Source organism: Elephas maximus, chromosome 3 (genome assembly GCF_024166365.1).
Source record: "Elephas maximus indicus isolate mEleMax1 chromosome 3, mEleMax1 primary haplotype, whole genome shotgun sequence".
Classification (NCBI taxonomy): domain Eukaryota; kingdom Metazoa; phylum Chordata; class Mammalia; order Proboscidea; family Elephantidae; genus Elephas; species Elephas maximus.
Genome location: NC_064821.1, coordinates 79481109 through 79507407, shown reverse-complemented (window position 1 = coordinate 79507407; position 26299 = coordinate 79481109). Strand labels below are relative to the sequence as shown.

Here is a 26299-nt window from a genome sequence, read left to right as displayed (position 1 = left end):
GCTCCCTGAAGATGCGTCCAACTTGTTCTCATTACTGCGGTATCCCCAGCACCCAGCACAGTACCTGGCACACTCAGGTAGACTGATAGGCAGCCCTCTTGTCTGCCTCCACGTACCTTTCATTCCATTGGGTAGGAAGTAGATTGCATGTCCAGAGAACCTGTTCTTTTCCAGCTCTATCTAGTACTGTTGGGGTGAGGCTTATTGACTTTTCAGACCTTGGTTTACCCCATTGTAAAGCGGGGTGGTGTTTCCGGAGCTGAAATTACAGAGGGTCCCTTTATTGCCCCAGCAGCAGCCCTGAGTGAGTTGCTTAAGGATCAAAGGGGCTTTGGGAGCTTGGACTGCTGACTCTCTGTTCTGAGAACTCCAGCCTCAAGATCCAAGCGCTTAGCTCCTGGCAGCCAAGGGGTCATTTTTGCTTCCTCTGTGCAGGCTCAGATGTGACTGTCCAGCTGGACACTGCAGAGCTCAGCCTCCTATTCCAGCTGCCTTTTGGCTCACATACGAGGACGTTCCTCCAGGAAGTCTCCAGGGCCTGTCCAGGTAGGTAAGACCCCAGGATCCCTTGAACTACCCACTCCAGCTGACTTTCTACCTTTTGGACTCAACTGTCCCCTCTCAAATCTGCTGGCATGAGGCTGCAGTGCCCACCAGCCACCAGCCAACTACGGTGTTTGCTTTTTTCTTTACCAGCTTCTGAACCTCAGTTTTTACCCCAGCAAAGCCCTTTTGCCCTCCTGGCTCTGGGTTGTGATTCTGGTGCAGAAATCTCTTACAAGTTGGGAGGGTCAGCAGCTCTAGAGGTTCATTCTCCCTCTCTCTGCCAACCAGAGCTAAAACCAAGGGAAGGTTGCCAGGTGGGCTCTCCCGCCCTTGAACCCTGCTCTGACCCCCTACTGCAGCTGAGAAAATGGTCTAGCTTTGGCCTAGCAATGAGAAGTTAGTGGCCTCTAGGGCAGAATTTGTTTGGATCTGGAGATCTGCCACAGAGAATGCAAATTCCAGCCACCAGGTGCTGGGGCTTAGGTGTTTATCCAGCACTATTCACCGTTGCCTTTCAAACATCTTTTGTCTGCAGGAATGCGGGGTGGAGCTTGCCTTCTATCTTGATCTCACTGTAGAGTCTCCTGGGTCTCCAATTTGTGATCTTACCATACTCCAGGGACTGTGAATGCAGATTTAGGGTGTGGGGAAAGGAAGTAGAAAATTATAGAGCCTTGGTTAAGGAGTATAAAATCTATTCTGTAAGCAGGGAGAGATTTATCCCCAAATCTTAAAATTATAATAAGGATAACTTATGATTATAAAAAAAATTTTTTTTTTTTATGATTATTATTGGTAGTTGTAGGAGAGGTGATAATAGTAATAATAGCAAAAGCATGGGCTTTGAAGCTCGCAGATCCTTGAGTTTGAAACCCATCTCTTTTGGCCTCTCTAGCTGTGTGACTAGACAAACCACCTCACCTCTCTGAACCTTAGTTTTTGTAGACTTCTGTAACTAAAGACTGTTTTCTTTATACGGTTGTGAGAATTAAATGAGATAACACATGTGGAAATGCCCAGCACATAGTAGAAGCTCAGAAAATACCTCCTCCCTCTATATAGAAGTACCATGAGCTGGACATTGTTTTAAGAACTTCTCACACATCATCTCATTTAATCCTCTTTTACAACCTTACATGGTAAGTAAAATGTCTTCATTTTACAAATGAGGAAACTGAGTCTCAGAGGGGCTAAGTGCCTTGTCTGAGTACATAGCTGATAAACTGTAGAGCCAGAATTAGATAGTTCTACTCCAGAACCTGAGCTCTTGAGTGTTTTTTGCTCTAGTGCTTCTTTAGCTCATGGCACCCTGTCCCATATAGATGGTTCAAGGATAGCTTCATGTAGGCGGTGATGTTTAAGATGAGACTTGAAGAATGAATAATTTTTTCCCAGTAGACAAGGAGAAGGAAAAGTGCATGGCAGTTAGAGGAAAGAGCAGGTCATTGGGTGGGGCTGAGTTTGGGTAGGAGGAGGCTGTAGAAGATCTAAGCCAGGAGAGGCCAGCAGAGGGCATCTCATGGAGGTTCCTGAATGGCCAACAAGAGCTACGACAGCTCCTGGGGAGCCAGTAAAGGATTTTAAGGTGCTAGTGACAAGGCAATACTTGCATGTTAGGAAGGTTCCTCGGGTGTGGAAGAGAAGAGTCCACAGATTTGTACAGGCAGATCTACAGAAATGTATTAAAATAGTTCAGGCCTAAAACAATAAAGCCTGGACCAGAGTACTGGGGATGGAGATAGGGAAGAGGAGATGAACACCAAGGAGGTCAAACGGATGAGAATGAAGATGCTATGAGGGCACTGAGTTTGGGTTGTGTTCAGAACTTTATTGCCAGTGGTTAGAACAGAGCCTGGTATGTAGTAGGCCCTTAATAAATATCTGTTGAATGGATGAACAGAGCTTCGTACCTGCCTGTGAGAGTGAAAGAGAGAGAGAGGTCAAGGATGACTTCCCTTTTTTGGGCTCGGGTGAATACTTTGCATTCCCCTTACCTTCTCTTCCTTCTGGGGTCCACACCTGGGGTACCAGCAGGGAAACTCTGTACTAACTCACCTTCTCTGAGTAGTTGTCCTGGTGGGCTTCCCCAGGGAGGGATCTGGCTGAGAGGGGACTCTCAGAGCTGACAGGCCCTTGGATATTCACCAGCCCAACCTTTGCATTTCACAGATAAAGAGATGACGGTCCACAGAGCCAAAGTGCCTTGCCCAAGAGACCACAGTTAGAGAAAGGAATTAGCTAACATTAATTAAGTTAGCTATATGACAGTTATTTCCCTAACCATCCCACAATAATCATGTTTTCCTTTTGAGTCTTTTGAGCAACATTAAGTAGGTATACCGTTTTATGAGCAGCCCTGGTGGCACAGTGGTTAAGAGCTCAGCTGCTAACTGAAAGGAGAGTGTTCAAACGCATCAGCTGCTGCACAGGAGAAAGATGTGGCAGTCTGCTTCTGTAGAGATCTATGGGGCTATTTTACTCTGTCCTGTAGGGTTGCTGTGAGTCGGAATCAACTCAACAGCAGTGGATTTGGTGAGTAAACTGCCACAGAGTTAAGTAACTTATGTAAGGTCACTCAGCTATTGAAAGGAATAGGGTGAGGTTTAGAACTACAGGTGATGTGACCAAGGTGGTCTGACTCCAAAGCCCACTCAGTCCAGAGATTTCAGTTCAGATTCCAGCTCTACCACTCCCTAAATATAAATGTGGACAATGTATTTAGCTTTCTTTTTTTACAATGGAAATATGAACTTGCCTTACCTACTGCTCCAAGGGTTCTATGAGGTTTGTGCTTATTTGGTTGTTGTTAGCTGTTGTGGAGTCAGCTTCTGACTCATGGTGACCCCATGTGCAACTGAACAAAGTTCTGCCCAGTCCTGAACCATCCCCATGATTGGTTGTGGATCGGACCATTGTAATCTATAGAGTTTTCATTGGTTGATTTTTGGAAGTAGATTGCCAAGCCTTTCTTCCTACTCTGTCTTAGTCTGGAAGCTCTTCTAAAACCTGTTCAGCATCACAGCAACATGCAAGCTTCCACTGACAGAGGGGTAATGGTAGTATGTGAGGTGCATTGGCTGGGAACTGAACTCCGGTCTTCTTCATGGAAGGCTGAAATTCTACCACTGAACCACCACTGCCACCATAATTAGTATGGGTTGTTGTTGTTGTTAGGTGCTATCACATCGGTTCCAACTCATAGCGGCCCTACATACCACAGAACGAAGCACTGCCTGATCCTGAGCCTTGCTCACAATTATTGTTATGCTTGAGCCATTGTTGCAACCACTGTGGCAATCCATCTCGTTGGGGGGTCTTCCTCCTTTCTGCGGACGCTGTACTTTACCAAGCATGATGTCCTTCTCCAGGGACTGATCCCTCCTGACAACATGTCCAAAGTATGTAAGATGCAGTCATGCCATCCTTGCTTCTAAGGAGCATTCTGGTTGTACTTTTCCTAAGATAGGTTTGTTCATTCTTTTGGCGGTCCATGGTATATTCAATATTCTTCACCAACACTATAATTCAAAGGTGTCAATTCTACTTCAGTCTTCCTTATTCATTGTCCAGCTTTTGCATGCATATGATATGACCGAAAATACTATGGCTTAGGTCAGGTGCACCTTTGTCTTCAAGGTGATGTCTTTGCTTTTCAACACTTAGAGAGGTCCTTTGCAGCAGATTTGCCCAATGCAATGTGTCGTTTGATTTCTTGACTGTTGCTTCGGTGGGTGTTGCTTGCGGATCCAAGTAAAATGAAATCCTTGACGACTTCAATCTTTTCTCCATTTATCATGGTGTTGCTTATTGGTCCAGTTGTGAGGATTTTTGTTTTATGTTGAGGTGTAATCCATACTGAAGGCTGTGGTCTTTGATCTTCATTAGTAAGTGATTCAAGTCCTCTTCACTTTCAGCAAGCAAGGTTATGTCATCTGCATAACACAGGTTGTTAATGAGTCTTCCTCCAATCCTGATGCCCTGTTCTTCTTCATATAGTCCAGTGTCTCATATTAGTTGCTCAGCATACAGACTGAATACGTATGGTGAGAGGATACAACCCTGATGCACACCTTTCCTAACTTTAAACCACGCAGGATCCTCTTGTTCTGTCTGAAAAACTGCCTCCTGATCTATGTACAGGTTCCTCATGAGCATAATTAAGTGTTCTGGAATTCCCATTCTTCATAATGTTATTCATAATTTGTTATTATCCGCACAGTTGAATGCCTTTGCATAGTCAATAAAACACAGGAAAACATCCTTCTAGTATTCTCTGCTTTCAGGCAAGATCCATCTAACATCAGCAATGATATCCCTCATTCCACATCCTCTTTGGAATCTGGCCTGAATTTCTGGCAGTTCCCTATGATATACTGCTGTAGCTGCTTTTGAATGATGTACAGCAAAATTTTGCTTGTGTGTGATATTAATGACATTGATAATTTCCCCATTTAATTGGATCACCTTTCTTGGGAATAGGCATAAATATGGATCTCTTCCAGTCAGTTGGCCAGGTAGCTGTCTTCCAAATTTCTTGGCATAGATGAGCGAGCACTGCCAGCACTGCATCCGTTTGTTGAAACATCTCAATTGATATTCTGTCAATTCCTGGACTCTTGTTTTTTGCCAATGCCTTCAGTGCAGCTTGGACTTCTTCCTTTAGTACCATCAGTTCCTGATCATATTCTACCTCTTGAAATGGTTGAACAACCATCCGCCAATTCTTTTTGGTATAATGACTCTTGTGTATTCCTTCTATCTTCTCTTGCTGCTTCCTGCGTCATTTAATATTTTCCCCATAGAATCGTTCACTTTTGTAACTCAAGGCTTGAATTTTTTCTTCAGTTCTTTCAGCTCCAGAAATGCTGAGCGTGTTCTTCCCTTTTGGTTTTCTATCTCCACCTGTTTGCACATGTCGTTATAATACTTTGCCTTCTCAAGCTGCCCTTTGAAATCCTGTGTTCCGTTGTTTTAATTCATCATTTCTTCCTTTTGTTTTAGCTGCTTTATGTCCAAGAGCAAGTTTCAGAGTCTCTTCTGACATCCATTTTGGTCTTTTCTTTCTTTCCTGTCTTTTTAATGACTTCTTGCTTTCTGCATGTATGACATCCTTGATGTCATTCCACAACTCGTCTGGTCTTCGGTCATTAGTGTTCAACATGTCAAATCTATTCTTGAGATGGTCTCTAAATTCAGGTGGGATATAATCAAGGACATACTTTGGCTCTAGTGGACTTGTTCTAATTTTCTTCAGTTTCAAATTGAACTTGCATATGAGCAATTGATGGTCTGTTCCCCAGTCAGCCCCTGGCCTCGTTCCGACTAATGATATTGAGCTTTTCCATTGTCTCTTTTCACAGATGTAGTTGATTTGATTCCTCTGTATTTCATCTGGTGAAGTCCATGTGTATAGTCGCTGTTTTTTTTTTTTTTTTTTTTTTTTTTGTGAAAAAAGGTATTTGCAGTGAAGCAGTCATTGGTCTTGCAAAATTCAATCATGTGATCTCTGGCATCATTTCTATCACCAAGGCCATATTTTTCAACTACCGATCCTTCTTTGTTTCCGGCTTTCACATTCCAATCACTAGTAATTATCAATGCATCCTGGCTGCGTGTTCAATCAATATCAGATTGCAGAAGCTTGTAAAAATCTTCAGTTTTCTCATCTTTGGCCTTAGTGGTTGGTCCGTAAATTTGAATAATAGTTGTATTAACTGGTCTTCCTTGTAGGCATATGGATATTATCCCATCAGTGACAGCATTATACTTCAGGATAGATCTTGAAACGTTCTTTTTGACAACGAATGTGATGCCATTCCTCTTCAAGTTGTCATTCCCAGCGTAGTAGACCATATAATTGTCCAAATCAAAATGGCCAATACCAGTCTATTTTAGCCAACTAATACCTACTTGGGATATAGATGTTTATGCATTCCGTTTCATTTTTGATGATTTCCAATTTTCCTAGAGTCATACTTTGTACATTCCATGTTCCGATTACAAATGAAGGTTCCGAAAGCTTGACTCCATCCACGTCATTAAGGTCGACTCTACTTTGAGGAGGCAGCTCTTCCTCAGTCTTTTGAGTGCCTTCCAACCTGGGAGGTCTCATCTTCTGGCACTATGTCAGACAATGTTCCGCTATTCATATAGTTTTCGCTGGCTAATTCTTCTCAGAAGTAGACTGCTGGGTCCTTCTTCCTAGTCTGTCCTACTCTGGAAGCTCAGCTGAAACCTGTCTGCCATGGGTGACCCTGTTGGTATCTGAATACTGGTGGCATAGCTTCCAGTATCACAGCAACATGAAAGCCCCCACAGTATGACAAACTGACAGACACGTGGGGTTACTAGTATGTAAATGGTGAAAAAAAAATTTAAAGTTGTGTCTGGCAGTGCCATAGTCAGGACGGGGCTCAAACTTCCTCATTCATGATGTCCTTGTAAAACCAGTTCACTTCTGTCAGGTTCAGGCAGTTCTACAAGTGTAGCAGACACAACAACATAGTGGTTAATAACAAGTGTTTTGGAGTCAGACACACCTGGGTGCTAGTCAGAGGCAGAGGTGGCTCAAGAGTTGCTAGAAAGGAGAGGATCAGGAGTGGCAATCTGGTTGGGAGAAAGAGAGGACTTGTCTTGAAGGTATATTTCATAGCAAGTACACTGCTTTTACTTACAAGTATGTTTATTCGGTGTGGTTTATGAGTTGCTGATGGACGTTTAGCCAGTAAAGTTGACTCTGACTCATGGCGACTCCATGTGGATCAGAGTAGAACTGTTCTCCACTTCTACTTTGGCTGACGTTTTGGAAGTAAATCACCAGACCTTTCCTCCAAGGAGTCCCTGGATGGACTTGAACCTCTAGCCTTTTGGTTAGCAGCCTAGGATTAACTGTTTGTATTGTCCAGAGACTCCCTAGATGGAGGTTACAGGTAATTAAATCCCTTTCCCCATTCCTTGGTGCTAACTTCTGTTTGAGTTTCCACTCTGCCATTTGCTCTGTAACCTTGGATAGTTAACTTCTCTGAGTTCAGTTTGCCTCATATATAAAATTGGGGTAATAGTTCCCTAGTCCATAAAAATGGACTGGTTTTGGCCATTTTGAGTCAGAAAATCATATGGTCTACTGTGCTGGGACTGACAAATTGAAGAGGAATGGTGTCCCCTTCATCAAGAGAAAGACATTTCATGATCTATCTTCAAGTACAACGCTGTCAGCAGTAGGATAATATCCATACACCTAAAAAGATGAACAGTTGATACGACTATTACTCAAATTTACACACCAACCGCTAATGCCAAAGATGAGAAAACTGAAGATTTTTACCAACTTCTGCAGTCTGAAATTGATCAAACATGCAATCAAGACGCATTGATAATTATTGGTGATTGGGATGCAAAAGTTGGAAACAAAGAAGAAGGATCGGTAATTGAAAAATATGGCCTTGGTGATAGAAATGACGCCCCATGATAGAGTTTAGCAAAACCAATGACTTATTCATTGCAGATACCCTTTTTTTCAACAACATAAATGACAACTATACAGGTGGACCTCACTGGATGGAAAACACAGAGATCAAATTGACTACATCTGTGGAAAGAAACGACGGAAAAGCTCAATACCACCTGCCAGAACGAGGCCAGGGCCGACTGTGGAACAGATCATCAATTGCTCATATGCAAATTCAAGTTGAAGCTGATGAATATTAAAACAAGCCCAGAAGAGTCAAAGTAAGACCTTGACTGTATTCCATCTGATTTTGGAGATCATCTCAAGAACACAATTGACTCATTGAACACTAATGACCGAAGACCAGATGAATTGTGGGATGACATCAAGGACATCATACATGAAGAAAGCAAAAGGTTATTAAAAAAAGAGGAAAGAAAGAAAAGACCAAAATGGATGTCAGAAGAGATTCTGAAAGTTGCTCTTGAGCATCGAGTAACTAAAGTGAATGGAAGAAATGATGAAGTAAAAGAGCTGAATAGAAGACTTCAAGGGGTAGTTTGAGAAGACAAAGTAAAATATTATAATGAAATGTGCAAAGACCTGGAGTTAGAAAAGCAGAAGGGAAGAACATGCTTGGCATTCCTCAAGCTGAAAGGACTAAAGAAAAATTAAAGCCTTGAGTTACAATTTTGAAGGAGTCTATGGGCAAAATATTGAATGACTAAGGAAGAATCAAAAGAAGATGGAAGGAATACACAGAGTCACTGTACCAAAAAAATTGGTAAATGTTCAGCCATTTCAGGAGGTAGCATATAATCAAGACTTGATGGTATTGAAGGAAGAATTCCAAGCTGCACTGAAAGCACTCGTGAAAAACAAAGCTCCAGGAATTAACAGAACACCAACTGAGATGTTTAAACAAAGGGATGCAGCACCTCCAATGCTCACTAGTCAATGTCAAGAAATGTGGAAGACAACTACCTGGCCAACTGACTGGAAGAGATCCATATTTGTGCCCATTGCACAAAGAAAAGTGATCCAACAGAATGCGGAAGTTATCACAATATCATACACAAGTAAAATTTTGCTGAAGATCATTCAAAAACAGTTGCAGTAGTACATTAACAGGGAACTGCCAGAAACCAAGCTGGCTTTAGAAGAGGATGTGGAACAAGGGATATCATTGCTGATGTCAGATAGATCTTGGCTGAAAGCAGAGAAAACCAGAAAGATGTTTACCTGTGTTTTATTGACTATGTAAAGGAATTCAACTGTGTGGATCATATCAAATTATGGATAACCTTGTGAAGAATGCAAATTCCAGAACACTTAATTGTGCTCGTGAGAAACTTCTACATAGACCAATAGAGAGTGGTTCGAACAGAACAAGGGGATACTGCGTGGTTTAAAGTCAGGAAAGGCGTGCATCAGGGTTGTATCCTTTTACCATACGTATTCAACCTGTATGCTGAGCAAATAATCTGAGAAGCTGGACCATATGAAGAACCAGGCATCATGATCAGAGGAAGACTCATTAACCTGCGATATGCAGATGACACAACTTTGCTTGCTGGAAGTGAAGAGGACTTGAAGCACTTACTGATGAAGATCAAAGACTTCAGTATGGATTATATCTCAACATAAAGAAAACAAAAATCCTCACAGCTGGACCAATAAGCAGCATCATGATAAATGGAGAAAAGATGGACATTGACAAAGGATTTCATTTTACTTGGATCCACAACCAACACCCATGGAAGCAACAGTCAAGAAATAAAACAAAGTATTGCATTGAGCAAATCAGCACCAAAAGGCCCTCTAATACATTAAAAAGCAAAGATGTCACTTTGAGGACTAAGGTGCGCCTAACCCAAGCTATGATATTTTCAATTGCCTTATGTGCATGCAAAAGCTGGACAATGAATAAGGAAGACCAAAAAAGAATTGCTGCCTTTGAATTACAGTGCTGGTGAAGAATACTGAATATTCCACGGACTGCCGGAAGAACAAACAAGTCTGTCTTGGAAGAAATACAGTCAGAGTGCTGCTTGGAAGCGAGGATGGAGAGACTTTGGCTCACACACTTTGAACATGTTATCAGGAGGGACCAGTCCCTGGAGAAGGACATCATGCGTGGCAAAATAGAGGGTCAGCGAAAAAGAGGAAGACTCTCAAGGAGATGGATTGACATAGTGACTGCAACGATGTGCTCAGAAGAGGCAAGGATTGTGAGTATAGTGCGGGACCGGGCAGTGTCATTGTTCTTAGGTCACTGTTAGTCAGAACTGACGTGATGGCACCTAACAACCACCCCTTAAAGCTTGTTTTGAGGATTAAAGGGTTAAAATACGTAAAGCACAGATCTTGGCACATTTACTATGAGTTCAGAAGAATGGGTGTGTGTGTGGGAGAGGGGGCTTTGTGCCTTGGAATAGCATTTTTTAAAAATTTTTTAAATTTTGTTATTGTTGAGAATATACAGAGCAAAACATACACCAATTCAACCATTTCTATAGGTACAATTCAGTGACATTGATTGCATTCTTTGAGTTATGGAAGCATTCTCACTCTCCTTTTCTGAGCTGTTCCTCCTCATTGACATCAACTCACCGGCCCCTAAGGTTCCTACCTAATCTTTCGAGTTGCTCTTGTCACTTTGATCCCATATAGTTCTTAAAAGAGCAAAATAGTCAAGACATTTTTTTTTGTAGTTAAGCTAAACTTTTTTTTCTTCAGGGGATAAGTTTTAAAGATTATCTCAGGACAGCCTCCTTGGCTCCAGAAAGTCTGGAATTCATGAGAGTTTGAAATTCTGTTCTGGATTTTATTCTTTTTGATCAGGATTCTTCTGTGGTCTTTGATCAAAATGTTCAGTAATGGTAGCTGGGCACCATCCAGTTCTTCTGGTCTCATGGCAAAGGAGACAGCTGTTCATGGAGGCAGTTAGCCACACATTCCGTATCCTCCTCCTTGAAAGAGTACTTTTGCTTTCCTAGAACCACCTTGTATGGTAGGGAAGCAGACTTGGAGACTCCCAGGGTAGGCTGAGTGATTTGCTCACCGTCATAGTGTCATTCAGAAGTGGAACCAGCTCCTGAAGTCCGCGGCTCAGTTTTTCCTCTGTGTTCCTGCCACAGGCTTCGATCCTGCGACCCCGAACCCTGAGTTCCTGTGGCTGTCTCGGTACAGGTGCACAGAGCTGAAGCCGGAATCGCCAGGATTGCCGACACCGCGTCGTTGGAATTCGGCCCCAGGTACCTGGCCAGGGTGAGCGAGAATTGGCGGAGACAGGTATCCGTCTCGGAAGAGGCGGTGGGGATTGGAGGAGGCCGGGCTACAGGGGGCGGGCTCAGTTCCGTTTGGGGCGAGGCCATGAAGCAGAAGAGCCTTCGATTGGCCGAGGCGGTGTGAGGGGGCGGGCCCCTCTGGGGGCGGAGCGGGCGCGGCGGGCGGCGGGATGAAGAACTGCAGGAACCCGGGAAGGAAATGTCCGCCGCCGCCGGCTCTCGGGAGCGCGACCCTGCAGGTCCGCCGGGCGGTGGGAATCTGGGCTGCAGATTTAGGCCGGGTGCGGCGGTGGGCTCGGCCCACGGGAGGGCAGGGTCTGCGGTTAGGGTAGTGGCCGCAGGGGCGAAGACCAAGGTTCTCGCCCTACCGAGGCGGGGAAACTGGGGCTGAAGTTGATGGGGATGTTAGTTATTCTCAGCTGGGCGTGGTGAGGGCAGGAGAGTGGGGGTGGCAGTACTTAGGCTCCAGAGGCTGGGACTTAGAGCTCTGTTCCTGACTCACAGTGTCACCTGGGGCCAGTCACTGCCCCTTTCAGAGCCTCAGTTTCTCCAACTGAGCTTGGCTTTCTGCCGTGCGTGTGTGTGTGTACACATATGTGTACTCCTCATACCCTTGGGTGAGGTGTGGTGTGTATGCTGGGGTTGTCTGACTCTTGTCTGTCCTCGGCCCCTGTAACAGACTGGACTGTGTGCTGGCTGAATCTGGGGGAGGTCCTGTCCAGCCTGGTCCTGGAGTCCAGGCTGAGGTACAGGTGAAAGGCACTAGGTTTTTTCCACCTAGTTCTTAATGAATAATGTTTTGCAGCACAAAAGGCCGATTGCTGAGCAGGAGTTTGTCTTTTGAAGAGCGAGAGGCCCAGGGCTGAAATTTGGGTCAGCCTAGTGCTTTGGGAGGACACGCAGACCTGTCTGTTCTGTCCAGCTCCAAGGTTTCCTGCAGGGGCTCCCTGGTGTATTTGCCTGTGTAGGCCTGTGCAGCTCTAGTTACGTGCCAGCTTTGGCATGCCCACTAGTACCCAGGTGTGCCCCCTTGCTCAGCCACTTGCTAGAGGTGGAGAGCCTGTGAAGGAGCTGTGTAAAGTAGGGCCAGCACTCCACTTGCTTTCACAAGGCTTGGAAACTATGAAGGGGGTGGGGAGCCATATTGTACAAGCGTTTGTAAAATGAGAGGAAACTAGATGAGCAAAGGACTTCCTCAGCGCTTAGGCTTTCCCTTCATTACAGCCACCACAAGAAGCCATTGAAGCGCCTGATGGTGCCGATAGTTTGGCTTGCATCTGTCTTGGGCTTATCTCAGAGCTGAGTTGAAGTGCTATTGCTTCAGTTTCCATGACATTCTGGGCTGTGCAGGGGTGGGTGAGAGTTTAAGATCAAGAGCATATCTTCCACTTGCCCCTTCACAAGAAGCTTCCAGAATCCAGACATCGGTGGAGGTCAGGCCCAATGGCAGCAGAAAGAGGTAGGTTCTGTCTTTTTAGCTGGCCAGTGGAGAGAGATCTTTCATGAGAGGTTAGGCCAGCTTCGAAGCCAGTTGCCTGCCCCTGGTGGTGCAGTGGTTAAGCCCTCAATTGCTAGATGAAAGGTTGTCCATTGGAACCCACCTAGTGGCTCTGAGAGAGGAAGACCTGGTGATCTGCTCCCATAAAGATTACAGCCTAGAAAACCCTGTGGAGTTCTACTCTGTCACATGGGCTCAGTATGAGTGGAAAATCGATCGGACAGCACACAACAACCAGCAGCTGCCCCCAGGTGAGAAAAGTACACGGGAGTCTCAGAATCTTTCATCTCCTTTGAAAAAGCAAAAACGAGTCGCATCTGGTGAGGAATTATTGTCGAGGTTTTGGTTTTTAGTTTAAAAGAATTTGTCCTCATCAGAACATCTATAGTAAATAGGGCTACACTGTTAATTGCTAAGTTGCTCCTGCTGAAATTGCTAAGAAATGATACTAAGGCCCCAGGCCTGTCTGGGTCATCATTGTTTTGAGTTGCTCTGACCTCAGAGGAAAGGTACCTCTTCTACAGGAGGTAGGAGGAACCCTCTGGTTGCTTAGGATGATCCAGGCCCCAAGGGAAACAGATAATAGATTGGTTCTTCTATATGCACACAATCAAAATACCCAATAACCTGGGGATCCAGCCCAGGTCTGCGTAGAGTGTGGTTTGTGATACGCAGCAGGAGAAGCAAGGCTCCCCTCGGCAGCTGGCAGTCTGATAGGGAGGGGTCTGACAGTCCCTCAGTAGAGGTGAGAGTGTAGCATTGGCCCAGCAGGACAGTGGTCCTTGTGGGCTGAGTCTAGGGCAAAAGCATCTTAGAGGTCTAGGTATTTTGGAGTCAAGATGAATCTGGTCTTTGGTGGAGAAAGAAATGCTCTCCTTTTGGTACTTCTCTCCAAAACGTCCATTCCTTTCTTTGGCTTATAGCTGCTGAGTTCAGGGGTGTTAGAGCAAGCTTAGGAGTCCCTGGGTCGTGCTGAGGGTTAGGTGCTTGACTGCTAGCCAAAAGGTTGGTGGTTCGAACCCATCTAGAGGTGTACCTTGGAAGATAGGCCTGGCAATCTGCTTCTGAAAGATCACAGCCTTGAAAACCCTGTGGAACAGTTCAGCTCTGCACAAAACCATATCAAAAGACCAAAATTCGTTTGCTATTACCATAAGTCGGAATCGAGGACAACAACAGTTCCAAGAGGGTGAGCTTGGTAGGGATTGCAGTAGAAAATTCTTAAGGTTTGGACTGGTGTCTTTGAGCTAAGTTGTGATGTTGAAGTGAGATGTAATGCTCTGCTTGTGTGCCACACTGTTCGTGTGATCCTCTGGCCTTCTTCAGCTGCAAAGACCATGCACTGGCCCTAGACAGGTAGCCGTTGTAGGCAGGGCCATTTCTGTTTCTTTACTCTTTTAACTGTTCTTGTTTGTGTAGCTTTTTCTTTCTTTAAAAGAATAGGGTCTGATTTGGGAGAAATGCTTCATAATTTTTATCTAGCAACTGAAGGTGCCCTTATCCAGAAAACCCTCCAGCGTATCCTCCACAGGGCTCAGCGCTTATCCATGTTGTTGTGTAAAATGTTCACCTGGATTTCAACCTAGCCATGTGCAAAGACCTAGAGCTGTGTTCTGGAGAATTCTGAGCTATGCACTGAAAAGGAAACAGCCTACTCAGAAGTCCCATTGGGTTATTCTTTCTGGGCTAATTTAACAAAGTGGTAATAGCAAAACAAATTCTGGTCCTTTGATGTGGTTTTCTTGTTCCATGGTTGATTGAAAGCGAGCCAGTTTTGTAGTAACTCAAATTTAAAATGAAGTGTGTTATGAGTATTTTTTCGTCTGGACCCAGGAAACAAATCATTAAAGTCTCTCTGGCCTGAGAAAGGAAATGAATGCTATTTATATGTCAGGATAGCCTAAAGGGTAACCTAGATTCCCACAGTAGAAGCCAGAGAGAATGGTGGAAAAGTAGCCCTTGGGCTGGTTGGTTTCATCCCTCTCCCTCCTTTCTCTCTCTTTCTCGCAGTCTCTCTCCCAGAAGTTCTGGGATCTTGCTGTCAGTATGAATAAGTAAAGTCTGTGTGACCAGCATATCCTTGTAGCATCGAGAAAGTGAATCTGCTTCTGTTTATCCTGTAGGTAAAATATCCCCCATCACCTCCACCTTTGGGGAGCTCTGCAGGCTCCTAAGCAAATGAATTTATTTTGGGTCATTTTGTTTCGTTAAACAAAAGAGAACTTGTTTGTTTCTTCCTCTTGTTTTTCCTCCTTCCACTTTCCTTCTTGTCCCATTTAATCTGATGTTTGTTTCTCTACAGCAGAATTCCCTGAAGACTTTTTTTTTTCCCTTCTGAAAAGAGTTTGTTTTGGAATTCTGCAGTGGGGAGTCTAGAGCAAGAGAGGTGGTGACCCACAGCATTCGTTTGGAAGGGAGCTTTGCACAGAAGAAATCCTCAGGGATGGACAGTACAGGAAGAGCGAGGCATCAGCCTTTATTAGAGGGAAGACGGTGTTGGGACATAGAAGCTAGCTGACTTGCATGTTTTCCTTTGCTGCTTAAAATATACTGTACCAGTTTTATAGCCTTTACTGGCTGATGCATGTGTCAACTGAAGCTCGCAAATGTGAACGAGGACAGGCCTTCTTTGTTCGGAATGCTGATGATGAGGGTCAGAACAGAGGGTATGTCTAAGTGAATGAGGATGTGGATATTTTCACTTTTATTTTCAGTTTTGCTCTTTGGTGCAGTATTAGACATCTCCCTTGACTTTTACCTTTCATCTGTAAGAGAGTAATTGCCTCCTGGAAGGTCAAACAGGACCTAAAACCCATTGACACAGAGCCGATTCCGACACATAGTGACCTTACAGGACAGAGGAGTGCCTAGCAGATTCACACTGCTGACCTTTTGGTTAGCAGCCATAGCTCTTAACCACTGTGCCACCAGGGTTTCCAGTCAGAACCTAAGGAGTGCTAAATTATTTACGGGCTCTTTCCTTTGGGTGATGCATACAGTTAATGCGGAAGGCTGCTAACCACAAGGTTTAATGTTCGAGTCTACCCAGAGGTGCCTCAGAAGAAAGGCCTGGTGATCTATGTCTGAAAAATCAGCTATTGAAAACCCCATGGAGCACAGTTCTACTCTGACACACACAGAGTCGCCGTAGGTGGGAATCGACGCTATGGCGACTGGTTTTTTTTTTTTTTTCCTTGAGTTTGGGAAGCACAGTTGGAAATTGCAAATGCCTACTTCTGAGAATTTAGAAATGCCCTCTTCAGGTCCCGTCCTAGGTGTGTTTCTTACAGGTAAGACTGACACTTATTGTGTTCTCTACTCTTTCCCGCCCTTCAGTTTCTTTTCTCTTAATGCGGTCACTAAAAACCATGGTCATTCTCAACTCTTCCTTCTCCTTTTGCATCTGATGACCAAATTCTGTTCTTTTTTTTTTTTTTTTTTCTGCAGTGTTTCTTCTATCTGCCCATGTTTTCAAATCCCCATACTTCTTGATGATATCCTATTACCTGAACTATTCCATTAGGGACTTGTGTAGGAACTTGAATATTGTACCACACCTTGTTGTCTACAAAATAAAGTTCAGATCTCTTAGTGTGGTGTTCAAGTCCTGTAGAGCCTGGCTCCAGCTCCCCTTTCTGGTCTTAACTGCCAGTACTCACCTTTATCTCCTTTTCAAACTTGCATGCTTATTATTTCCGGATAAAGCCCTGTACTTTTTCACCTCTTCCTTGACTCCTTCCGCTACATTTTTATAAGATCAAACTTGCTGTACTTGGTATTTTCACATCCTCTCTCCTTCCCAAATGCCAGCCTCATGCCTTGTATATCAGTTGTTGTCAGGTGCCATCGATCCAATTTTAAATTCCTAGTGATCTCATGTGACAGAGTAGAACTGCCCCATAGGATTTTCTAGGCTGTAATCTTTATAGGAGCGGATCTCAGGTCTTCTCTCCCACGGAGCAGCTCGGTGAGTTTGAACCACCAACCTTTCGGCTATCAGCTGAGCACATAACCATTGCTCCACCAAGGCTCCATAGGAGCTAAAAAAATGTCTTTCTCTGTCTTTGGTGGAATTGTAGTTGTTGTTGGGTGCTATTGAGTCGATTCTGACTCATAGAGGCACCATACCTAGAGACCCATATAATTCGTAACCTGAAGTTTTCTATAGCCTGAAGAACTCCAGTCCCCTTCCTCTTTGGGCATGCTCTGGGTCCCCTTCCCCCCTTCTTCCTGGTTTGCTCTTGCCCACTTCTCTTTCAGCTTTATCACCAGACCACAGCTGGTTCACAGAAGGCCCAGTGAGGGGAGAGTGCTGGGGGAAAAAGTCAAGTCATCTCTCCAGGAGCCTATCACCACTGACCTGCTGCCTTAAAATCATTACACTGTAGTCTTCCTTCTTGAAAGCTCAACTGTCATATTTTGTTCTTGCTAACTTAAACTGGATTTCACAGGGTGGGAATGATTTTGAGTCCAGGGTTCACAGATTTGCAGGGCACAGGATGGTGTGTGTTTAGAGATGTTTCTGCCCATTTTAAATATTGAGGAAATCGATAGTACGTTTTAGAAAACTAAGCATGGTTATTTGACTTTTAAGAAAGTAGCAACTATTCGAGGTAGTGGCCTGACTAAAACAAATTATTCTTTCCATTGTTTTTAACGCTGGGTCCAGCGCTATGGGAATCTCTCAAGAGCTCTCAGACCTGTGTACTACGTACCATGCAAATACCTAACTCTCCTTTGCTGTCAGCATAAAGTTCAAACTCCACATGGGATTCAAAGTCCTACAATTTGGGCCTAAGGTTATGACTATTTTGAGTATTACTATAATGAGCAGTTACCACTTATTAAAATTTACTGTGAGTCTGTAGGCCTCACACTCAAGAAAGTTCTATGAATGGATCTCCTTTTTTCAGATGGGGCGATTGAGTCTTAGAGAGGGTAGGTAACGTGTCTGTCATCACTTAGCTGGTCAGTGACAGAGTTGAGCATGGAACTCAGGTCGTCTGACTAATGCTTGAACCCTGCCCCTTCACTCTTTTTTTGTATCCCCTGATGCTTTCTCAAGCAAGACCTGTTCATTTTTACTAATTTACACGACTTATTATTACTGATTTCTGAGCCATAATGCCATGTCTCTGTGCTTTTGTTGAAGCTATTTCTTCTGCCAGAAACACTTTTTGAACCCTTCATTTATCAGACAGGTAATATAGTTTATTGATTAAAAGCATACTCCTTGAAGACTGTTGAAATGGCAAATGATTTGTTACGTGTATTTTTACCACAATTTAAAAAAGAGTGGTTAAGAGCGGTGGCCGCTCACCAAAAGGTCAGCAGTTCAAATCCACCAGATGCTCCTTGGAAACCCTATGGGGCAGTTCTGCTCTGTCGTGTAGGGCTGCTATGAGTCGGAATCCACTCAGTGGCAATGGGTTTGTTTTCGTACAGGTCCCAGACTTCCTGGGTTTGAATCCTGGCTGTGTTACTTACTAAGTATGTGCCCTTGGGCAAGTTACTTAACCTCTCTGTGTTTATTTTGTGGTCTGTAAAGTGGAAATTATGATAGTACTTCATACAGTTTTTTGGGGATTAAATACATGTGAAGTGATTAAAATAATGCTTGGCATGTAGTAAGCTTTAAATATTTGTTTGCTTTTAATAATATTGGAACCCTGATGGCGTAGTGGTGAAGAGCTATAGTTGCTAACCAAAAGGTCAGCAGTTCGAATCTACCAGGAGCTCCTTGAAAACCCCATAGGGCAGTTCTACTCAGTCCTATAGGGTCGCTGTTGAGTTGGAATCCACTTGAAGGCAATGTGTTTGTTTTGGTACAGGTCCCAGACTTCCTGGGTTTGAATTCCGCCTGTGCTACTTAACTAAGAATGTGTTCTTGGGCAAGTTGCTTAACCTCTCTGTGTTTATTTCCTGGTCTGTAAAGTGGAGATTATAACAGTACTTACTTCATAGAGTTTTTTTTTCAGATTAAATATCTGTAAAGTGTTTAAAATAGTGCCTGGCATATAAAAAAATAAAAAATAGTGCCTGGCATATAGTAAGCTGTAAATTTTTTTTTTCGTATTAATAATATTAATGATAATATTACTATCATCATCATCATGAATACAGCCTGATTTAGATTCTGGTTAGTTGGCTCTGGACCTATTTATCTTCCTTTGAATTGAATGTATCCCACTGCTGGTATGCGTTTCCCTGTCTTAGACTGAGAGAACCCGTGGGACAGGGCCCCCTTGTGGTGTACACACAGTTTGGTGTCACTGGCAAGCATTGAACCAACCCTTTTCATCCTGCCAGTTTGAGTTTTCAGGTATTTTGGAGCACGTGGCTTGCAAGTATTTTGCTCACATGGTTTGGCAGGTTCTTCTAGTGTGCTGAAATGGAATGCAAAGGCCAGTGACTGAGATGATAGGAAGGGACACCTCTTCCTATACCTGTCTGGTGGATGCCCAGGAAGGGCAGGACATGGTCTCCACCTAGTGTGACAGCCACGTACCCATACATCCTGTGGAAATCACGGTAGCACTTTTGCTGTGTTATCCAAACAGACTTAACCCTTGTGTTCATTCAGTACTTATCCCTCAGTTTACAGCTTCATTAAAGATGGGGTACTCATGTTTGCAAAAGTGGTGGCTGGGGGGCTTTGGCGTCCAGCAGATGTAAGTTTTAATATCAGTGGTGTGGTTTACTGGCTCTGTGTCCTTGAGCAAGGGTGCTATCTGCGCTGGACCTCAATAGGCTTACTTGTAAAATGAAGGCAATAATTAATCAGTAATAATACCTAAAGCACTTAACACAATACCTAGGTGTTAGTAGGTACTCAATAAATGGTAGTCATTACTGTCAGAGCTGTAGGGGATTAAGAGTGATGGAGAAGAGGGAAAAGAGGTAATAGTTACTGAGTATTTGCCATGTACCAGGCATTGTGTTAGACTTTTGACCAGGCATTGTGTTAGGCTTTTGATCCATATGGCTTTCATTTGTTTATCCTTTTCACTTCTTTGTGTTTGGTGGTGTTACTCCCATTTTACAAATGAGGAAACAAGTTAAGTAACTTGCTTGAGGTCTTATATCAGGTAATGACTGGATAGGGCAGTAAAATAGCCAGGTAAAATAGACAAGTCTATTTTACTGGCTCTATCCATTCATTGGAAACCCTGGTGGCATAGTGGTTAAGTGCGACGGCTGCTAACCGAAAGGTCAGGAGTTTGAATCCACCAGGTGCTCCTTGGAAACTGTATGGGGCAGTTCTACTCTGTCCTATTGGGTTGCCATGAGTCAGAATTGACTGAACGGTGGTGGGCTTAGTTTTAGTTTTTATCCATTCATTGGAGCCCTGGTGGCGCGGTGGTGAAGAGCTTGGCTGCTAACTGAAAGGTGAGTGGCTCGAATTTACCAGGTACTCCTTGGAAACCCTGTGGGGCAGTTCTCCTCTGTCCTACAGGGTCACTATGAGTCAGAATTGATTTGATGGCAATGGGTTTTTTTTTTTTTTTTAAATCCATTTATTACCTGATGTTCTGGATGCAGGTGGGTCCCAGCTACCCCTTTTGCAAACATGAGCACAACATCTTCAATGAAGCTGAAAACTCTGAGGAATAAGTACTGAATGAACACAAGGGTTAAGTCTGTTTGGATAACAAAGCAGAAGTACCACCCTGATCTCCATAGGATGTATGGGTATGGGGGTGTCACTGCTAGGTGGAAACCAGCCAGGTCTATTTTACTCCAAAGCCTATGCTTTTTCTAGAACATTCTGATGTCTCTTATCATACCAAACAGATTATATAGACAAGAAGGCCCTCAGAACTCAGAGAAATGACTACTGAGGGTTGGTGTGGTTGAGAAAGGCTTCATGAAGGAGGTAGGGGTTGAGGCTGGGCTTTGAAGGAGAGGTGGCCAGAACGTAGGAGGGACTAGAGGCAAGAGTGAGGATGACGTGCATGGGGAACCTGTCTGTTTGGATTGGGCACTTTGGGTGATGGATTGGTGAGAGTAAGGCTAATTTGCGAAGGCCTTGTATGCAAGTTTAACCAGTTTGGACCTGTAATACTGAAAGTTTTAGAGCAAGGAGAGATGACACTCTTGTTTATCTGACCAAGTCCAGAGACTAGATTTGGTAGGGAGAGGTGGGAAAATGTCTTAGCTGGGAAGCTCTTGAGATGACAAGTGAGGAGATGATGGCCCAGAGGAAGGCATCTATGAAAATGAAGAGACTGATGACTGACTGGCACTGGGGGCCCAAGAATAGGGGTGAGTGGATGGCAGGATTGCAAGCCTGCCTGACGGGGAGAATGATGGTACTGGTGACAGAAGGGAGAACTCAGAGAAGGGGCCGAGAGGTCACAGTTTTACCTGGGACTCACTTGCATCCAGAATATCTGGTGGAAATGCTCAGTAGGCAGTGGAGGGTCTGAGCTCAGGCAGAGGTAGACAGCTCAACAGAATTGACCAAATGGCTGATGGTTCTCCTTGTAATGGAGGAAGAAGAATGGGGTCTAGATCTACATTGTCCAGTACTATAGCCGCTAGCCACATGCAGCTAATTAAACTGAAATTTGTTAAATGGAAAGTCCAGTTTCTCGTTTGCTGTAGCCACATTTCAAGTGTTCAGTTGTGGCTAGTGGCTACTGTGTTTGGCAGTGCAGTGATAGAGCTTTTCTATCATTGCAGAAAGTTACATTGGGTAGTACTGGTCTAGTACCAGGGGAGTACCTGGAAATAACTAGGGGGCCCAGAGGAGGAGAAGGAGCATGAGAAGGAGCTAGAAGGAGCAATTGAATTAAGAAATAATTTTGCTGCCTCTTGGACAATTCTCAAAAGAAATGAGGTACTTGCATTTTGTTTTGAGTTTTTTTTTTTTTTTCCTTGTGTGATGTCATGTTTTAAGAAAAGCCTAGATCTCAAGTTGGTGGTAAGTTTGGCTACTAGAAATTGAGGCCTGGCCTCCTATCTCCATTTGGTAGATCTGGACCTTTGACAAGCCTAGCTTGGCCTCTAGTGTACCTCTTGGCTATGCGATGAGGGATACAGTCTCAAGTTAACTGTGGGAACAGAAGACACCAACTATGTAATACTGTTAACTTTGTTCATTTGAGGAAGTGGAGGCTTAGAGAAGTAGATAACTTGTTCAAGGTCACATAGCTAGTAGGTGGCAGGGCCAGAAATGGAACCTAAGCTTTTGACTCCAAAGCCTGTGTAGTTAATACATATTTTTGTTATTATACAAAAAAATGTGTTCTTGTAGCTAACTTTGAAAGTACACATAAGCAAAAAAGAAAAAGAGATCCTACTACTGAGAACTGACTGTTGCTAGCATTTTGATGTATATCCTTCCAGGCTTTGCTATGTGTATGTATATGTGTCTGTATAAGTGTAAGGATATTTATAAACATGTGGCATATATGCATATAGATATGTACTCCAGTCCTTTTTAATGCACATAGATAGGTCAGTCCCTGGAGAAGGACATCATGATTGGTAAAGTAGAGGGTCATCGAAAAAGAGGAAGACCCTCAACGAGATGGATTAACACAGTGGCTGCAACAGTGGGCTCAAGCATAACAACAATCATGAGGATGGCACAGGACCAGGCAGTGTTTCGTTCTGTTGTACATGGGGTCACTATGAGTTGGAACTGACTCACTGGCACCTAAGAAAAACAACAGATAGGTCAGACCGTGCTCTTGACTACCATCCTCAATCCATTTCTGGCAATCTTCTGCTGAAGATTGGGGGGGAAAAAAAGTTAGTTTGGCCTCAGCTCATTTGGCAGTAAGACTTGTTTGAACTAACATGAAACTATTTATAGGCTCAATTTATCCCACTAAATGTTACTATTCATAAGTTGCACTGTGCAAGTATTAAAGTTTTTAACTACTGCATGTTGCCTCAGACCCCACTGGTGCTATAATATAATATATGGCCTGTTGTTGTCAGGTCTTGTTGAGTCGGTTCCAACACAACAGAATGAAACACTGCCGGGTCCTGCGCCATCCTCACAGTCGTTGTTATGCTTGAGCTCATTGTTGCAGCCACTGTGTCAGTCTACCTCTTTTGCACTGACCCTCTACTTTACCAAGCATGATGCCCTTCTCCAGGGACTGATCCCTCCTGACAACAGGAGTCTTGCCATCCTTGCTTCTAAGGAGCATTCTGGTTGTACTTCTTCCAAGACAGATTTGTTTGTTCTTTTGGCAGTCCATGGTATATTCAATATTCTTCGCCAACACCACAATTCAAAGGTGTCAACTCTTCTTCAGTCTTCCTTATTCATTGTCCAGCTTTCACATGCATAGGATGAGATTGAAAATACCATGGCTTGTATCAGGCACACCTTAGTCTTCAAGGTGACATCTTTCAACACTTTAAAGAGGTCCTTTGGAGCAGATTTGCCCAATGCAATGCATCTTTTGATTTCTTGACTGCTGCTTCCATGGGTGTTGATTGTGGATCCAAGTAAAATGAAATCCTTGACAACTTCAGTCTTTTCTCCGCTTATCATGATGTTGCTTATTGGTCCAGTTGTGAGGATTTTTGTTTTCTTTATGTTGAGGTGCAATCCATATCGAAGGCTGTGGTCTTTGATCTTCGTTAGTAAGTGCTTCAAGTCCTTTTCACTTTCAGCGATCAAGGTTGTGTCATTTGCATAATGCAAGTTGTTAACGAATCTTCCTCCAATCCTGATGCCCCGTTCTTCTTCATATAGTCCAGCTTCTCGGATTGTTTGCTCAGCATACAAATTGAATAGGTATGGTGAAAGGATACAACGCAGACGCACACCTTTCCTAACTTTAAACCACTCAGTATCCTCTTGTTCTGTCAGCAATATATGGCATAGGTAATATATTATCATCTTTTAAAAATCACCAACATGCTGAATTCCGAAGTACACTTGGCCCCAAGGGTTTCAGATACGGGACTGTAGATCTGTATCCGTCTCTACCCGTAGCCTGGGGTTAAGGGAAGAGTCTTGAAGGTTTGCTTAGCTAGGCCTGTGAGAGAGGCTTTGGTTCTATGAGATGTTCAGTACACAGAGTTTTCAAGAAAAGTAGAACACTTCTGTGTTTTCACAATCCAGATCAAGCTGCAGTTGTTACTGTAGTTGACCTACTAGGCTCTTACTGGGAAATGATTTTATTTGTAAGCATGAGAGGTGGTCAGTGAGAACTCACCCAGAAACCACAGTAAGCTTAATCTCTGTAGCAAGGCTGTTTTTTCAGTATGTGTTTACTGACTGCCTGGTATGCTTCATGTAAACCTAGGGGCATTAAGAATAACTCTCAATTCTTGCTCCCAGGAAGCTTGTGGTCTAGCTAAAGAGATAAGACAAGAACACAGTTAAACACAGTTATGGTTCCATTCTGATAATGACATGACAGAGGTAAGCACTGGGGATGTGAGAATATAAGGAGAGAGCCCGAGAAGGGTTTTTGGAAGAGATGACCCTGAGGTGAGTTTTGAAGGACAAGTTACCACATGGGACTGGGGTTGGTAGGTGTTCGAATATACCAAGGATACCAGTGGTGGGGTGAGGGGGCAACATTAAAAAGATAAGTAGTTGTAATGTGACAGGAGTAGGGAGGTAGGAGGGGAGAGATTGGTGTAGGGGGTGGGTGATGGGGCAGGAGAAGTAGTTTGGGGCTAATTATAAGGTCCTTGAGGTTTGGGTTTTATTCTAAAGATGATGTAAGTTACTGAGGGATTTCACACAAGAAATGACCTGCTCACATATGTGTTTTCTTTCTAGATATTGGCTGAATGGTTGGTGGAGGGGGTGGGGAGAAGAAGCCAGGAAAATCATTAATGGGCTTTCCGGAAACATTAAGGGCCTAAATAAGGCATGGCAGTGGGGATGGACAAGAGGGTCAGGTATAAAACTGTCACAGCAAGAGAGGATTTATAGGACCTGGTGACAGAATGTAGGAAGAAAGGAAAAATCTCAGATGTCACGTGTTAGGCTGGGTGACAAAGGATCAAGGGTCTGAGGTTGGAAAAAGGGCAGAATGGGAGGAGTAGGGAGGCAGGAGAGGAGAAAGGACAGGAAGCTGTGGCCAGAGAGGGAACCAGGGGACTGCGGTGGTTTATTTGGGAAAGAGCTGCTGACAGCCAGCTTCTGGGTCAGATTCTGGAGAGAAGAGATTCCGAGAAGATTGCCCTGTGGCTGGAAATCCCCACAATCATGCCTTAAAGTTTCCATACAGAGAGCATGAATGAGGATGTTCCAGTCATTGCTGGACGAAGTGGGGAGAGAGACATGTGTGAGAGCACAGAGCAGATGTAAGTCTCTCAGGCTGCTTTCCATCAGAGCGCCCTGGAGGTCAGCAGAATCCACGGGGCAAACCGCCTGCCCCCAGGAGATGTCCTTTCAGCCAACTGGTAGTAGGAAGTAACCAAGGGAGCAAAATCCTGAGGGACCCGTTACGAAGCACTGACACGCGGAAATAACACGGAATGAGAATTCCTTAGTTTCAGAAGTGCAAGCACCTTTGCATGTTGCAAAAGTCCATGAGGTATTTATAATAAAGTCGCTATTCTCTAGATGAAAAAACTAAGGCCCAGAGAGAGGAAGTAACTTGTCAAGTCAAACAGGAAGATAATGGCAGAGCTGGATTCAGCTTAAGTTTCCTGATTGTTTCATGCATTCACATTGAGTACTTACTGTGTACCAGCTACACATCTATGTCCTGGGGAAATAGCATCGAGAAAAAAGTCCTTGTTTCATAGAGCTTATGATTTAGTGGGAATGGCATCCCGTAAATGGATAAAATTTAATATCAAATAGCATTAGTACTAAGAAGAAAAATTAAAAAGTAAGACTGTGGTTCCCAGACAGTGCAGAGGCACCCAGGGACTCTGTAGTGAATTCATAGGGACAGTGTGGGATCATTAAAATTTTCAAGATGAACACAGGTAGTAGACATCTGTTGAACACTAGACACACTTCTAGCTCAAGGTACTTCAGTTTCAACATTAGACAGTGTGACATTGCTTTGGATAACATCATATCTTTGCGAAGCTGCATTTTTGGCAGTGGCTGCCTGGGTGGTGCAATTGTTTTGCACTTGACTCCTAACTCACCCAGTACCACTGTGGAAGAAAGGCCTGGCAAGGTGCTTCAGTAAAAATGACAGTCAAGAAAACCCTGTGGTTTTTGGCTTTTCTGGTGATTAGCAATGAGTACAGTGCAAAAGTCAGTGTGGAACAAGAAGTGAGTGTGATGGTGCCCAGGCTGATTCCAGGGTTTGAGAAGTCGTGTAGTGCCCAACAGGTGCACATATTCCATTAGTAAGTAATTGCGGTTACTTAAGAAGAAATAAAAATATTTTTTCTTCTTATTTATGTGTATGGTTTTTTTAAACTGCTACTAAGTTGTTAGGACTAAAATACCTATTATATTATTTGGCCCTAACTACTTAAATAGAACTGTTAGATATTTCTTTTGGCCTACAGGTGCCTTGAAATTACTGAAAATTGTTGAGACGAGCACTGTGAACCGAGAGTTTA

General features: G+C 43.7%; 1 protein-coding gene across 6 annotated transcripts in view; it reads left to right on the top strand.

Annotated features, from left to right (window-relative positions):
- INPP5B (inositol polyphosphate-5-phosphatase B) overlaps positions 1 to 26299 on the top strand; it is a 63346-nt gene that overhangs the window by 4528 nt on the left and 32519 nt on the right. For 2 of the 6 annotated variants that reach the window (XM_049878818.1, XM_049878817.1), the window contains exons 6-7: positions 436 to 546; positions 11134 to 11250. In XM_049878818.1, the coding sequence (XP_049734775.1) occupies positions 436 to 546; positions 11134 to 11250 (228 nt within the window). Of the gene's footprint in view, positions 1 to 435; positions 547 to 11133; positions 11251 to 11454; positions 11523 to 12507; positions 12743 to 12808; positions 13033 to 13061; positions 16072 to 26299 lie in introns of those variants that run through there. The other 4 variants (XM_049878819.1, XM_049878821.1, XM_049878822.1 and 1 more) reach the window with 4 other exon arrangements.